Here is a 15,625-nt window from a genome sequence, read left to right on the forward strand (position 1 = left end):
AAACCTAGGAATTTAACTTGTCCTCTGAGGTACTTACCCCAGCAGATGACATGGCGATGTGGTAAAACTTCCCTCTGCCTCCCTGTGGAACCGGGCGGATGAAAAAAAACTTCCTTCCATCTTTGGAAAATAAAGGCGCCTCATTCTGTGATCGGTAAAAACATTGACCTTTTAGTACTGAGATGCACTTGAAAACACAATGGACAGCTAAATTCTATTGCATTTAGTGGGTCTGCATTTACATTTCTAAATAATGGGGACAGAGACAGCTTTTAAATGTTAAATGAAGATCAAGAATTAAATATGAACATTATCCAGACAATGGGGGTAGATCTTGACTTTGGGCGATAGTGTAAAATGGGTAATAGCGAGTCGACAGCTCATTTTACGTCTCTCCCCGATTTTTATTTCCATTGACTTCGATGGGGTGAGATGTAAAACGGGCTGTCGATTCGCTATCACCCATTTTACACTATTGCACAATGTCAAGATCTACTCCAATGGATCTAACTGGTAACGGGCTCCACTTATTGAATAAACTCAGGAACTGGGTATGGAGGGAACTGCACGTTTTATATTTTCTTTAAATTGAGAAGCCAAGGTGAAGATCAAAGGCCAACACCGCAGGACACCAGTGAAGATGAAAAGAGTAGGGGTAGGAAACCAAACAAATCACGTAGTATTGGTTAGGTGACACCAAACTTGAGTTTTAAAAGCTGGTAAATTATAGGAGGAAGGAAACACTGAGGGAGGCAACGAATTCCACAGTTTGGAAGTGCTGGGAAGAAATGAATAGGAGGCAAAGTGATGACTCTTGGACACAGTGAGGATTTAGGGAGGAGGAAGAGCGTGATTTCACAAAATTGGGAAAATCCTGACAGCTTTCCTTCTCGTTTGTTTGTTTTTGGGCATTAAATGGCATGAAAAGAAGGGAGAGCTCTCATCGCCTTCCATTTTAATTGGGCCATCCTGATGCTAAAAATCACTGCTGGGAAATGCAACAACTTCACTCAAGACTCCCAAGCCGGTTAAAGTCTGATAATCTGCCAGTTCTGGAGAAGACCCTTTCCGGACAAGGGAGCACACCAAAGATTGAGGGGGTCTGAAATAAACTTGAGCTTAGGGCAACTTTAACACGATCATAAATCTCACAACACTTACTTTGTATCCAAGTGATAAGTGGGAACACAGAAAATGCAAAACAGACTTTTTAAAACTTGAAAAAAAATCTCTATTTCCCTTCCTGTTCTTTTTTAAGCAAGTTTTAATCACTGGAAGCTGCTATATGGTCCAGTGACCCTGTGCAATGCTGTCCTCTGCAGTATTTTAACATGTTAACTCAAACTCCACATTGGACCAATCTACTCTAATCCCATTACTCCGCAGCCATGAACACACACACACACTCCTTTAGACTGCAATTGAATCAATGACCTTTGAATTGCTTTCCTTTATGTTGCCCTACACTCCTCTGCTCTATCAGCTGAGCTTTCGATGGTGCAAACAACTGTAAAGTATTAAGGTATTAAAGTGTATCAAGAAAGACATTTCCAATTGATTTTCAAGAATCAGGTTTTTATCTTCAAAACTCACATGATAGCAGGCTACATTTTGTTGGAAAACCAATTTGCATGTGTTAATATTAAGACCAGTTTTAGTGAAAGCTACTACAGGTGTGTTCAATAAACCTTTACAGAAGAGTAAAATGGTAATTGAGCTGCCATTGCAAATAAATTTGGGGGTTGTAAAGGCATTTCATGGCTACAAAGAGTTCATATGTTTTATTACTCTATTCCCTTTTATTACTTCAAATATGTCAGATCCATATTTTTTCTGAACCAGACTTCACAATGTACTGTGATAGCAATGGGAGCTGAGCAGAGCACTGAAACATTTTACATTCAGTTTTGACTCTTTAGCAATGTCAAGTCAGCTTTTGAATTCATATAATATTACAATGCTCAATACAATCAATCATTTATATTGCTATATATTTACATTTTCCTGTGGCAGGATTAAAATATGGAACATGCAACTTTCACTTTGCCATCTAACTTCTTGTCAGTGTCACCTTGCCAGCCTACGGCCAAGGGTAGTCACTCAAAACTACAACAGGGCTGTCACGAGGGTTCAGCTGGTTATGATAGTGAGGCGGCTTTTCCAAATGTGTGGCCCCGGTGGAGCCTCACCTGCCAGGATTTTGCACTCCCCCTCACCCTAGTGAGTAGCTCAGCCCGTCTGATTAAGACAATGGGCCAGATCTTGCTGGAGGGGGGCATCTCGTGACGCATGCCATTAGTTAGACCTTTTCCTGCACCCTTCAGCGCGAAAAATTTTTGCACCGTAACTTGCTGGACGTGCGAGCTGATAACGGGGGCAACGGGGCCTCTGGAACCTTAGTGAACGACAGGACCAACAATCTATCTCCTTCACCAGTGAGATTTAAGGATTGAGAAAGAAACAGAGGAAGGACTGAGAAGTAGGGTGAATTAGAGTCAAATCTGATACAGAAAGAGAAATGAAGAGGGGGAAAGAAAGATTGGATTAAGAGAAAAAAGAGACACAAAGGAAAAGTAAGAAAAAATTTTAAAAATTTAACATTTAAAATTTCTATAAGAATTTATTACATGCAGGAATGAGACCAAATAGTTTAAACTGTTCCCTTTCTGGAGCAGAGAGATTGATTGGCACTGTATTAACAATTATCACGTTGATAAAAAGGTACTTACGCTGTCAATTATGAGCCCTAACTTTCTGCGGACAGTTTAATGGGCAATTAGTGTGCAAATCCAGCAAATTCTTAAAAATAACAGCGAGGCTAAGAGCGAGATGCCATTTGTGCGAAGCAAAGAGCGGAGTGTGTAAATCGACCAGCAAGTTCTGGAGATTCACAACTCACGGCATCTGTCTTAATCCCCTAAACTTGCTGGCCTATTTGCGCATTAATAACGGCATGCGTCGTTAATGTGCCGTTATTTTTCCAGCAAGATTTGGCCCAACATGTGGCTGAGCCATCTAGACCGGGAGATTTGATTCCCCACTTTATGATGAATTAACTGATCTTTGTTGCACATTCTGCTGCTGGTTGCTGCATTTCTACCTCATCTCTTGATCCGCCACTGCTCTCTGTCTCTTCTCCTCTTCATCTTGTGCTGGAAGTTTATAATTCAAGTTGCTGTTCTTTGAATTTGTGCTGTTTCTTTCAAATCCAAAAGTGACTGCTGTTGCACTTTTCTTTAAAAGAGTGCGTGTAGATAAGTTGGAAATGTGCTGTGGAATTCACAATTTCTTGATGCAGAATTTGGTTGGGATTGCCACAGAAATTGGCCATGAGGGCTGGAAAATTTGAAGGATCCTGACTACACACGAGGAAGTAGAACTAAAAATGTTGGTGTTACAACAACTCGCTGCGTAAAAAAAAATTCTCGTTATCTCCCCTCTGGTTCTTTTGCCAATTATCTTAAACCTGTGTCCTCTGGTTACTGATCCACACTCCAGTGGAAACATTTTCTCCTTATTTACTCTATCAAAATCCCTGATAATTTTGAATACCTCTATTAAATCTTCTTTGCTCTAAGGAGAACAATCCCGGCTTCACTCGGTTAATCCCGGGGATGAGGGGGCGGACATATGAGGAGAGGTTGAGTAGATTGGGACTCTACTCATTGGAGTTCAGAAGAATGAGAGGCGATCTTATTGAAACATATAAGATTGTGAAGGGGCTTGATCAGGTAGATGCGGTAAGGATGTTCCCAAGGATGGGTGAAACTAGAACTAGGGGGCATAATCTTAGAATAAGGGGCTGCTCTTTCGAAACTGAGATGAGGAGAAACTTCTTCACTCAGAGGGTAATAGGTCTGTGGAATTTGCTGCCCCAGGAAGCTGTGGAAGCTACATCATTAAATAAATTTAAAACAGAAATCGACAGTTTCCTAGAAGTAAAGGGAATTAGGGGTTACGGGGAGCGGGCAGGAAATTGGACATGAATTTAGATTTGAGGTTAAGATCAGATCAACCATGATCTTATTGATCGAGGGGCCGATTGGCCTACTCCTGCTCCTATTTCTTATGTTCTTATGTATAACATCTGTCATAAGACCAGCCGATTGTACCTAAGGGAGGATGAGACTGGGGATACTTCAATGCACTAACTGGAGTCTTTGCCTATTTTGCTGACAAAAGAGAAAAATAATTTGAGTTCACTCAGCAGATTTATTTTGAAGGTCTCTCTCTGTTCACGAGGTGCATCCTAAATATTTCCGTTTAAAACATCTTCAGCAGTAACACGTCACCCCGCCTTCAATTCATGGCAATGCTGGGAGCTTTTATTAGATAATGATCACTGGCTATTCTGCTCGTTATACTTCACATACTTTCTCTCTCCAGTATTTGGTGCTACATCTTTCAGAGCTGAGCGTCTTAAGTGAATGCAACAGGAACCACGTTGCACTGATCTAATTCCAGTTGGCCTTTGCCAACTTCATTCCAGATGGCCCTGCTTTGATCATCTCTCTTCATGTGGATTAATCGACGGCAAGCAGCCAGGGTGCAGGTGGGTTTATAAACCTGATGGGGTCAACTGATCACCAGTATTGGAATCTTGAAATCCCTTGTTGTTGAAACATAGGAACATAGGAACAGGAGTAGGCCATTCAGCCCCTCGTGCCTGCTCCGCCATTTGATAAGATCATGGCTGATCTGTGATCTAACTCCATATACCTGCCTTTGGCCCATATCCCTTAATACCTTTGGCTGCCAAAAAGCTATCTATCTCAGATTTAAATTTAGCAATTGAGCTAGTATCAATTGCCGTTTGCGGAAGAGAGTTCCAAACTTCTACCACCCTTTGTGTGTGGAAATGTTTTCTAATCTCGCTCCTGAAAGGTCTGGCTCTAATTTTTAGACTGTGCCCCCTACTCCTAGAATCCCCAACCAGCGGAAATAGTTTCTCTAACAGATTACAAGGTAGAATTATTTGCTTTGTGAAGTTCAGGGAAACAATTGTAATTTTTTTTTCTCTATGAACCCGTTGCCACTGGCTGGAGGGTAGGTAACTGGAGGACACAGATTTTAAAATAATTGGCAAAGAAGCCAGGGGGGAGGATGAGGAGAAATTGTTTTACTCAGCGAGTTGTTACGATCTGGAATGTTCTGCCTGAAAGGGTGGTTGAAACAGATTCAATACTAACTTTCAAAAGGGAATTGGATCTCTACTTAAAAAGACAAACTTTGTAGGGCTATGGAGAAAGAGCAAGGGAGTGGGGCTAATTGTTAGTGCTTTCAGACAGCACGATGGGCCGAATGGCCTCCTTCTGTGCTGTATGGTTCTATGATTCTATCATCTAATACCCTTCTGTAAATATCATTGTGTCCCTTTAGATCACAAACCCAAAAAGCCTAATTACAAGGCAGAATAACAGATGATTGGGAGCGAATACACATGAATAATCTTATTGAGTGTTCAGATTGTGCAGTGGACTATGAGTGAAAAGCTCAAGTGCTTAATGATCATCTGAAAACCTGCTCATATTTTGGATGAATTATTGATTTTTGGGTTTGTTTTTGAGCTGGGTCCAGATGTTAGTGTGACGACCAGTGAACTCAGTGTCATTGATATGGCATTCACACTGAACCACTAATCGTTGTATTTCTTCTCCTAATGGTACTGTCTCAGGTTGGGGTTTGGATCCATAGATGCCAGCAGTCCTTTGGTAGTGTCAGTGATATTACTCTCACCTCTAAGTCAGAAGGTAGTGGCTTGCAATCTAGGCCGCCAGTCTAACGCAGTACTCAGGGAGTGCTGCACTGTTGGAGGTACTGTCCTTCCGATGAAGGGGTATTTCCAACGAGCGATATCGGGTCGGACCCCCATTATACAGCCCGTCTGATTTTCCTTTCCACAATGGGCATAACGGGCGGTTGATCCATTATCACCCATTTTATACCATCGCCAATGGTTAAAATTACCCCCCCCCACCAACAGAGATATTTGTACCATCTAAGGAGTGTGGGGGCCAATTTGTAACTTTGCAGCACTGCTGTTCAGATTGAGATTAATGGACAGTATAGAACAGGAGGGGAGGCTGAACCTGGAACCTGACTGATATGAGTGGCTCTGCACTGCACCAGGTGGTGCAATTACCCACTAAGCCATAGGGGGCACTGTTGACTTTTTTTAATATAATGAGCTCCATTTTAACATGGTGCCTCTATTCAATAAATTGCGACATCATATCGATAATTCTATGAGCCGGAAAAGTTATAAAGAAACAGCAAAATAAAAAGTAGAGAGAGACAGAGAAAAACATATCATTTTGTTGTTTTATTTCTTACCTGCCTGGACAGCCAGCTTTCACTTTCATCTTCATGTTTCTGTAATGGTTAATAACATTGAGGTAAGGTGTCCATGTCAGTACAGCGCATAGGGTCAGTTCAATACCGTTTAACCATTTAAAACATAACCACAGGCAAAATGTTCTGGAATGACCCACCCGTGATTCCCAAGCCATGGGAAAAGTACCAGGCATTGAGTTGGTTTCCACTCCCCCTCAAAACTCAACTAAAATTGTCCATGTGGGATTTTTATGGGTGTGAGGTTACTCTGTGGCCCATAAGTACTCCAGTTGTATAAACCTCCCGTCAATGTTAATGTAGCAGACATGGCGGATGGGTTCTCATGCCTTGGAAGAAGAACCACAAAAGCTCTGGGCAAACAACATAAGCACCGTTAACCCCGTTTTTCTGGGGGTTCTGCAGCTCTTCAGCTGCAGTTACAGAGGATGAACCCCGGAGGACCCCCACGGGAATTCAACCCGACTCAGTCAGCAATCTCTGGAAACGGGTTGCAATGTAAAATCTAAGACGTATTTTAGAGTCTAGTTTTGGTAGGAAAATAGTGAACTGATTTGAAATAAAAAACGCCTTAAACGCATGAAAAAAAAATTCCAAGCATACTTTCATAGGAACATAGGAAGCGTTAGATGGAAAAAGGCCACAGTCCATCTAGTTCGCCTTCTACCATCCTGGTAGTCGCACGATACAATGATAATGGAGTTGTTGACTAATCGTAGCAATCAATCTCTATCAATTAGTCTACAACAGACCCAGACATGAGATGAGGAAAACCCCAACGGTGGAGAGCTTCGGGAAGCATAGTCACCTGATCCTCTAAGAATGCTACACTTACGACAAGTCATGTCTCAAATTACTCATATACTGTATCCCAAAATATTATTCTATTACTTTCAAGCTCCCTACTCACAGTTATGAATTATTTAAGGCACTTTATACTTTCCAGGATTTTTTTTGGAGTTTTTTTTGTATAATAAAGCATACGTGCAATGGGAGACTATACTTAGCAAGCAATCATAGCCAGGCGGACCACTGATGCTACAAGACCTCAGCGCTCTTTGCCAGCTGTGTAGCTGTTGTCAAACCCGGTATATAGGAAGCAGCTCTGTCATTTAATTGAGGCGTTACCAGTGGTCGTGGAGGCAGAGGTCACTTTTCCTTCACCAGAAGATTTTTGCTCGTGCCGGACATTATTTTATTTTATCGGCTGTTGGCCAGATCTGTCCTGCAGTACGGGCTGAGTTTGGAAGTCAGGAAACCAAGTCGTATTGCACAGCCGATTCCACCGAGACCTTTTCTGTTAGAAGCTAATCGCAAAACAACAGCAACAATTCCTCAGAGGCACCAAGGGATGCCTCAGCATAGTTTACAGGGCGGTGGATAAAGAGTTGACACCGAGTGGGAGGGAGGGAAGCTGGGTGGCAGGGTGGGTGGGGTGGGGGCAAAAGCATGGTCAAAAAGGAGGCTCTTTAGCAGGATTTTGAAAGCAGGGAGGGAGTTACAAGACGCATTCTCTGGGAAGGGGGTGGCTTCAGGGGGAGGGGGAGGCAGAAGTTGGATCAGGAAACATGCAGTGAAGCAAAGGGTACGTACAGGGGTCATACAGTTGGAGGAGATGGCAATTAAAGGGAAGGGCAAGGTCATGATGGGATATGAAGGCGAGGATGAGGATCTTGAAGTCGATCCTCTGAGAAAAAGGGAGCCAGTGAAGCAATGCAAGGATGGCTTGATCGGTGCACGGGCCTTTATGTGGGCGAGGACATGAGCAGAGCGTTCTGGATGGCCTAAAGCTTCCAGGACATGAAGACCAGCAAAGGGAGCATTGGAGAAATCCAGCCTTGAGGTGATAAAGGTGTGGAATAGGGTTTCTGAGGAAGAGGGGGAGAGCGAGAGCAGCTGACAGAAGGTTGGTGGGATTTGGAACAGATGAAACTGAGCTTGGGGTGTCAAATGGTATAAATGGGGTATCATGCCAAAGTACCAAAACTTGTAGCAAAACTACAAACTAGCCAGACACAGAGTCCTATTGTTAGATTGGCAGACAATATGGAGCAATCCATATTCTGGCAATATCCATTTGCCTGGATAAGTGCACTCCAACAACACTCAAGAAGCTCGACACCATTCAGGACAAAGCAGTCCGCATGATTGGCACCCCATCCACCACCCTAAACATTCACTCCCTTCACCACCGGTGCACCGTGGCTGCAGGATGCACTGTAGCAACTCGCCAAGGCTTCTTGGACAGCACCTCCCAAACCCGCAACCTCTACCACCTAGAAGGACAAGGGCAGCAGGCACATGGTAACACCACCTGCATGTTCCCCCCCAAGTCACACACCATCCCGACTTGGAAATATATCGCCGTTCCTTCATCGTCACTGGATCAAAATCCTGGAACTCCCTTCCTAACAGCAGTGTGGGAGAACCTTGATCACATGGGCTGCAGCAGTTCAAGAAGGAGGCTCACCACCACCTTCTCAAGGGCAATTAGAGATGGGCAATAAATGCCGGCCTCGTCAGTGACGCCCACATTATGAATGAATAAAAAAAAAGTATGTAAATTCTGACTTTCCATGCTTGGAATATGCTTACAGGTATTAACTCACTGGGAGGGACACCTATCATCATTAAATGTTACTGTATTTTAATTTTATTATCCCCCCACCATTCCAGTTTCCAGGTGATCACTTCTAAGCCTCCGAGGCAGTGTCACTGGGCTATTCCAGCATGTGAGAATCATCACCAAGCCTGAGCCTGTAACACACATGCACTTTCCAGCAAGAGTCAGTGGATAGTGATGTGGAGTGGGAAGCCTGGCTTTCCTACCCCTCCTTAGCCAAGGGGTGCTGAGTCCAGTCATAGTGCCTATATCACGACTCAGCCTCAAATCAGCTAACTCAGCGCAAACCAGGGTCTGAAGCTGGGATCCTCCTGTTCCGTGTATCTGACCCATGCTGACCAGGAGGGAAGCTGCTGCCTTGTGTTTTAAGTTTGAATTATTAACGTTGCCAGAGAATCCGCGATGGTATTATCTTTCGCCCCATTTGAGGGCTCAGTTTTTGCTCACTGGATGCGCCAGTACCTTAGTGCAAATGCCCGTCGTAGCCTCACATAAAGTCAGGATGGAAATGTTCTGGGCTCTGTTCAGCCAGTTCACTGCTAGCTTGGTGCTACTTGCCCACTTCACCATGGTAACATAATATTCCCTGAAAAGATAAAAGAAAAACAATTTTGCAGTCAAGACATTGATGAAGAACCTGCGCAGTAGTATTTTATTTGTACTGCATATCTCCAAAGAGCACCTTTACATCGAGTGGCTTTACCACCTCAGCTGCCAGTATTCTTACTGCGGCTAAAACAACATTCTTATATTGGTCCCATTAAATGATATATTATCTGTTTGCCTTGGACCACACTTTGAATGCACTGATATCACCGTAACTTTCCTGCCTGATAAAGCTGACTGATTAATTATTGCGTCGTAATGTTTGTGTCCTATTAAATAGATCTATTTAGCACTCTGAGAAAGGTGATGGGGTTCGAGGCCCACGCCAAGACTTGAGCGCATTATCTAGCCTGACACAGCACAGCCAAAAGGAAAAGCAATTTAGGAAGTGTTGCATTGTTGGAGGTGCTGTCGTTCAGATGAGGCTTTGACTGAGGCCTTGTTGTGTTTGTTCAGATGATGTTTAAAGATCCCAAGGCACTATTTGAAGAGCAGCAGGGTGTTCTCTCAGTACCCTGCTTAACATTTATCTTCAATTATTGCTCACTGATAAACGCCAACAAAAATAAAACTGATTAAATGGCTGTTCATCTCATTTGCTGTTTCTGAGACCTTGCTGTGAATAAGTTACATATATAGAATTTTGCAACACAGAAACAGGCCAATCGGCCCAACAGGTCCATGCCAGTGTTTATGCTCCACACGAGCCTCGTCCCTCCCTACGTCATCTAACCCTATCAACATATCCTTCTATTTCATTCTCATTGGCTGCCATATTTACCTGCATAGCACTTCAAAAGCAATTAATTGGATGTGAAAGAGTGTGGGATGTCCTGAGGAACTAGATCATTTGACAGATCATCGTCTGCCATTTCCGGCACCTCCAACATGATCCCACCACCAAACATGCCTTCCCATTCCCTCCCCTCTCAGTTTTCCAAAGGGGGCTATTTCCTCTGGGACACCCAGGTTCACTCTTCCTTAACCCCACCACCCGCTCTCCTTCCCCTGGCACCTTCCCATGTAAGCACAGGAGATGCAAGACCTGCCCATTCACCCCCTCCCACATCACTGTCCATGGTCCCAAACACTCATTCCGGGTGACACAGCAATATCCGTGTATTTCTTCCAACCTAGTATTCATTGCTCAATGTGCGCTCTCCTCATCATTGAGAAGATGCAGATTAGGTGACCACTTTGTTAAACATCTCCGTTCTGTCTGCAGGTGTGACCCCGAGCTTCCTGTCACTTGCCACTTCAATTCGCCATCTCAGTTCAACTCTGATCTCGCTGTCTTGTTCCAGTGAAGCTCAACGAGGAACAACACACTACCTTTGTAATGGGCACTTTGCAACCTTCTGCCCTTAACGTTGTTTCAGACCTTAACTATAGTCCCTATTTTCTGGCAATGTGGGATGGGTGTAACCAGGGATTGGGGGAAGGAGCGGGGTTGATGTTTGGATTGTGAGCTCCCACTGTGTTGGCAAGGTAGTCGGCATCCTTGGTGTGGACCTGCTTTCTTTTCTACCAGAATCCTGGGCCACTGGAGCCTGTTCCACTGTCTGTTTTTATGCTTCCCTCTCTACCTGCCTGTCCCCCACCTATTTAGAGTTCACTCTGTGTCTCGTATATCTCCTTGATTTCTCTTATTATATCTCTACTGTATCATACTAATATCCCTTCTGCCATTTGGCCATCTCCTGCGCTCCTCGTAAGAACTTTACAGGTCATTCGATTTCCTTTCCTCTGTGTGTGTGTGTGTGTGTGTGTGTGTGCTTCTCCCACTCCCCCCTTCCCCTTTCAAATGCTGTTCATTTGTAACATCTTCTAGTTGTGATGAAGGGTCCACACCTGTTAACTTGTCTGTTTATTCCACAGGTGCAGCCTGACCTGCTGTGCGTTTCCAGCATTTTCTGTTTTCGTTTCAGAATTCCAGCATCCGCAGTATTATGCTTTTTTATAAATAGAATCATAGAATGATACTGAAGGAGGCTATTCGGCTATCCGGCTCTTTGAAGGAGCTATCCAATTAGTCACATTCCCCATAGCCCTGCAAATTTTTCCCCATCAAGTATTTGTCCAATTTCCTTTTGAAAGCTACTGTTAAATCTGCTTCTACCGCCCTTTCAGGCAGTGCATTCCAGATCACAACTCGCTGCGTAAAAAAAATTCTCCTCATGTCGCCTCTGATGATTTTGCCAATTACCTTAAATCTGTGTTCTCTGGTCACTGACCTCTCTGCCACTGGAAACAGTTTCTCTTTATTTAATCTATCAAAACTCTTCATGATTTTGAACACCTCTATCAAATCTCCCCTTAACCTTCTCTGTTCTAAGGAGAACAACCCCAGCTTCTCCAGTCTGTCCACATAACTGAAGTCCCTCATCCCTGGCACCATTCTAGTAAATCTCTTCTGCACCCTCTCTAAGGCCTTGACATCCTTCCTAAAGTGTGGTGCCCAGAATTGGACACAATACTCCAGCTGAGGCCTGACCAGTGATTTATAAAGATTTAGCATAATTTCCTTGCTTTTGTACTCTATGCCTCTGTTTATAAAGCCCAGGATCCCAAATGCGTTTTAACAGCCTTATCAACTTGTCCTGCCACCTTCAAAGATTTATGTATGTGCACCCCCAGGTCTCTCTGTTCCTGCACCCCCTGTAAAATTATACCATTTAGTTTATATTGATACTCCTCATTCTTTCCACCAAAATACATCACTTCACATTTCTCTGCACTAAATTTCATCTGCCATGTGTCTGCCCATTTCATCAGTCTGTCTATGTCCTCCTGAAGTCTGTTACTGTCCTCCACATTGTTCACTACACTTCTGAGTTTTGTGTCATCTGCAAACTTTGAAGTTATGCCCCATACACCCAAGTCCAGGTCATTAATATATATAAAAAACAGCAATGGTCCTAATACTGACCCCTGGGGAACACCACTGTATACTTCCCTCCAGTCTGAAAAACAACCGTTCACCACTACTCTCTGCTTTCTGTCTCTTAGCCAATTTCATATCCACGATGCCACTGCCCCCTTAATCCCATGAGTTTCAATTTTGCTTACAAGTCTATTACGTGGTACTTTTTCAAACGCCTTTTGAAAGTCCATGTACACATAATCAACCACACTACCCTTTCCGTTACTTAATCAAAAAACTCAATCAAGTTAGTTAAATACGATTTCCCTTTAACAATCCGTGCTGGCTATCATTTATATTAACCTATATTTTTCCAAGTGAAAATTAATTTTGTCTGGGATTATTGTCTCTAAAAGTTTCCCCACCACAGGCGTTATGCTGACTGTCCTGTAGTTGCTGGGTTTATCCCTCTCCTCTTTTTTGAACAAATAAATGCAAGTTTGATTGTTTGTATTTGTTATTGACTATTGAGCTTAAATTTAGAAAAAAAGTATCAAATGGAGTGACATTTTACACACACCCATATCTCTCCAACAGATCTCTTCCTTTTCCTACTCCTTTGCTGAGACTGTATTTCAAATTTGATGGAATACTTTAAGAAACTACTCAAGTTGTTTTTTCAAAAATAAATCAATGATTCAATCCAAAAGGAAATTAAAAATGCTACACAACCATTTATTCATAATGTAAGATTTCTCCAATGCTAAATATTTTATTTAGTTCAAAGTTCGAAGTCACTTTTACACGCACTATTTATTTTTCATTCTGGTCTGGGGACAGGGGCATCCAAGTGGGGACCTTGGCCTATTTGGATTTGTTGCCAGGTGCTGATCTCTGCCGACGAGCTGGGATCTGCTGTCTGATACAGAGACCATAGAGCAGAGAAATGCTGACACCCCACTAGTGCCCAGCACAGCACCAACACACAAAATGCATCAATTTACCACAACAATAAACTTTTCCACTTGGTAGAAAGGTTTAACAGCATCATGGTACAAAGTGTAACCAACATATGATGGCTGAAACCAAGTGTCAGATTTGCCTCAGTTGATAGCACTCTCATCTCTGAACCAGAAGGTTGTGGGCTCAAGCCCCATTCCAGACACTTTCGCACATAATCTAGACTGACACTTCAGTACAATACTGAGGGATTGCTGCATTGTTGGAGGTTGTCGTTTGCTTGTTCCGACAGATGTAAAGATCCATTGCCCTATTTGAAGAAGAGCAGGGTTGTTCTCCCCATGTCCTGGCCAACACTTATCCCTCAACCAACATCCCAAAGTGCTTTGCATCCAAAGAAATATTTTGAAGTGTAATCACTTTTGTGTGGTAGGCTATTTATCTCACTGTTGTTTGTGGAGCCTTGCTGCATACAAATTGACTGCTGCGTTTGCCTACCACACAAAAGTGATCACACTTCAAAATATTTATTTGGATGCAAAGCACTTTGGGATGTCTTGAGGACATAAGAATATAAGAACATAAGAAATAGGAGCAGGAGTAGGCCATATGGCCTCTCGAGCCTGCTCCGTCGTTCAATCAGATCATGGCTGATCTTGGACCTTAACTCCACTTTCCCGCCCAATCCCCATAACCCTTGATTCCCCTAGCTGTAAATAACTTTTCTACTGGTTATCCGGGTAACAATAATGAGTTCATGGCCTAGGTCTGCCTGTCACCTGAATTCACTGGTTTCAGACTGTCGTCTTGGAACAGTTCCCAATCTGGCAACTACTTCCACATCACAGATGAATGTGACATTACTTTTTTGTGAAATGCCCCTGGGCACATGCTGCATTTGTACACATATAAAATTCCTTCTTTAGTTCCAACACTCAGATTGAATCCACATAAGCTGTAGCGTCAACCATTTTGAGGGTGAGTGGGGGGGAGCGGGGGTAGGGTTGCCAACTCTGGTTGGATATATTCCTGGAGGTGTCATCACATGACCTCCTGCCCCCAACCACCCCACCCCCACACTCTTGCCATTGGTCGCCCAGTATGTCCATTCTCGTGGCACGTTCGCCTTCCCAAACCAATTGGAAAGCGCATAAGACTCTTCATTACCTGATTGGATGATTCGTGACTGTCAGTTAAACAGCCTTTTTTCACATGTCTGATATTTTTAGAACTAATAAACGAAAGTGTTCAAAGCAAATTTTGAAAAAGTACAATTTTTTAATGCCCCTATGATTTTTCTCCCGGGTGTTTGCTTGCAGCAGTGTCCTGGAGATTAATCTTCAATTCCTGGAGACTCCAGGGCAATCCTGGAGGGTTGGCAACCCTAGGGGTGGGGTGCAAGGAAATTTGGTTGCTTCATTGGCCTATCCCTCACCTAGCATAGCATGATACCGCACAGAAGGAGGCCATTCGGCCCATTGTGCCTGTGCCGGCTCGATGAAAGAGCTACCCAATTAGTTCCACTCCCCTGCTCTTTCCCAATAGCCCTGAAAATTTGTTCCCTTCAAGTATTTATCCGATTCTCTTTTGAAACTTATTATTGAATCTGCTTCCACCACCCTTTCAGGCAGTGCATTTCAGATCATAACAATATCAGTGACAACGTCGAGATGCAGTCCATGGAAGGTGTCTTGCGGAGAAGACTTGCTCTGAATGTTGTTTCTAGCAAAACCGTAAACATATCCGGGTGGATTTCCATCTTCACCACCTGGGCAGTAACCTGGCGGGCCCTATCACCCGCCCTTTATAGAATCTCAATGGAACGAAAGTCAGATGGGTTCTATAATGGCGGGTGGCCCTTACCACCAGATTACCACCCAGACAGTGCGGACGGAAATCTACCCTAGAGTTTTAGGGGGGCTTTTACAATTTTACTGGAAAGAGGGAACACAGGACAAATCCCTTTGTTTTTGACGCTGTTCATATACGTGGAAAGCAACCCCCTCTGTGTCAACGTAAGAGGCTCACAGATACAAACATGGTCGTGAAATGAAGTGGTGAAAATCGTAAGGACTAAAAGCAGAAGAGTTTACAGGGGGTTCCTTGGGGATTAAAAAACCCTTTGAAAAAGGACATCTTGTCCTTCATGAACATGCAAAAAAAGTTCAAGAAGAAAATAAAATGAATGCTGAGACAATACAATGTGACTGGTGGTGAGAGTC

The 15,625-nt window shown here is 43.3% G+C and overlaps 1 protein-coding gene across 1 annotated transcript in view; it reads right to left on the minus strand.

The window, feature by feature from the left end:
* dpp6a (dipeptidyl-peptidase 6a) overlaps window positions 1–15,625 on the minus strand; it is a 319,256-nt gene that overhangs the window by 112,146 nt on the left and 191,485 nt on the right. Inside the window, exons 7-9 of the mRNA XM_068008292.1 lie at window positions 9,437–9,560; window positions 6,334–6,372; window positions 38–145 (exon numbers count right to left, since the gene is read on the minus strand). Coding sequence (XP_067864393.1) covers window positions 38–145; window positions 6,334–6,372; window positions 9,437–9,560 — 271 coding nt within the window. The remainder of the gene's footprint in view (window positions 1–37; window positions 146–6,333; window positions 6,373–9,436; window positions 9,561–15,625) is intronic.

The sequence above is a fragment of the Heptranchias perlo genome, chromosome 2 (assembly GCF_035084215.1).
Source record: "Heptranchias perlo isolate sHepPer1 chromosome 2, sHepPer1.hap1, whole genome shotgun sequence".
Lineage (NCBI taxonomy): Eukaryota > Metazoa > Chordata > Chondrichthyes > Hexanchiformes > Hexanchidae > Heptranchias > Heptranchias perlo.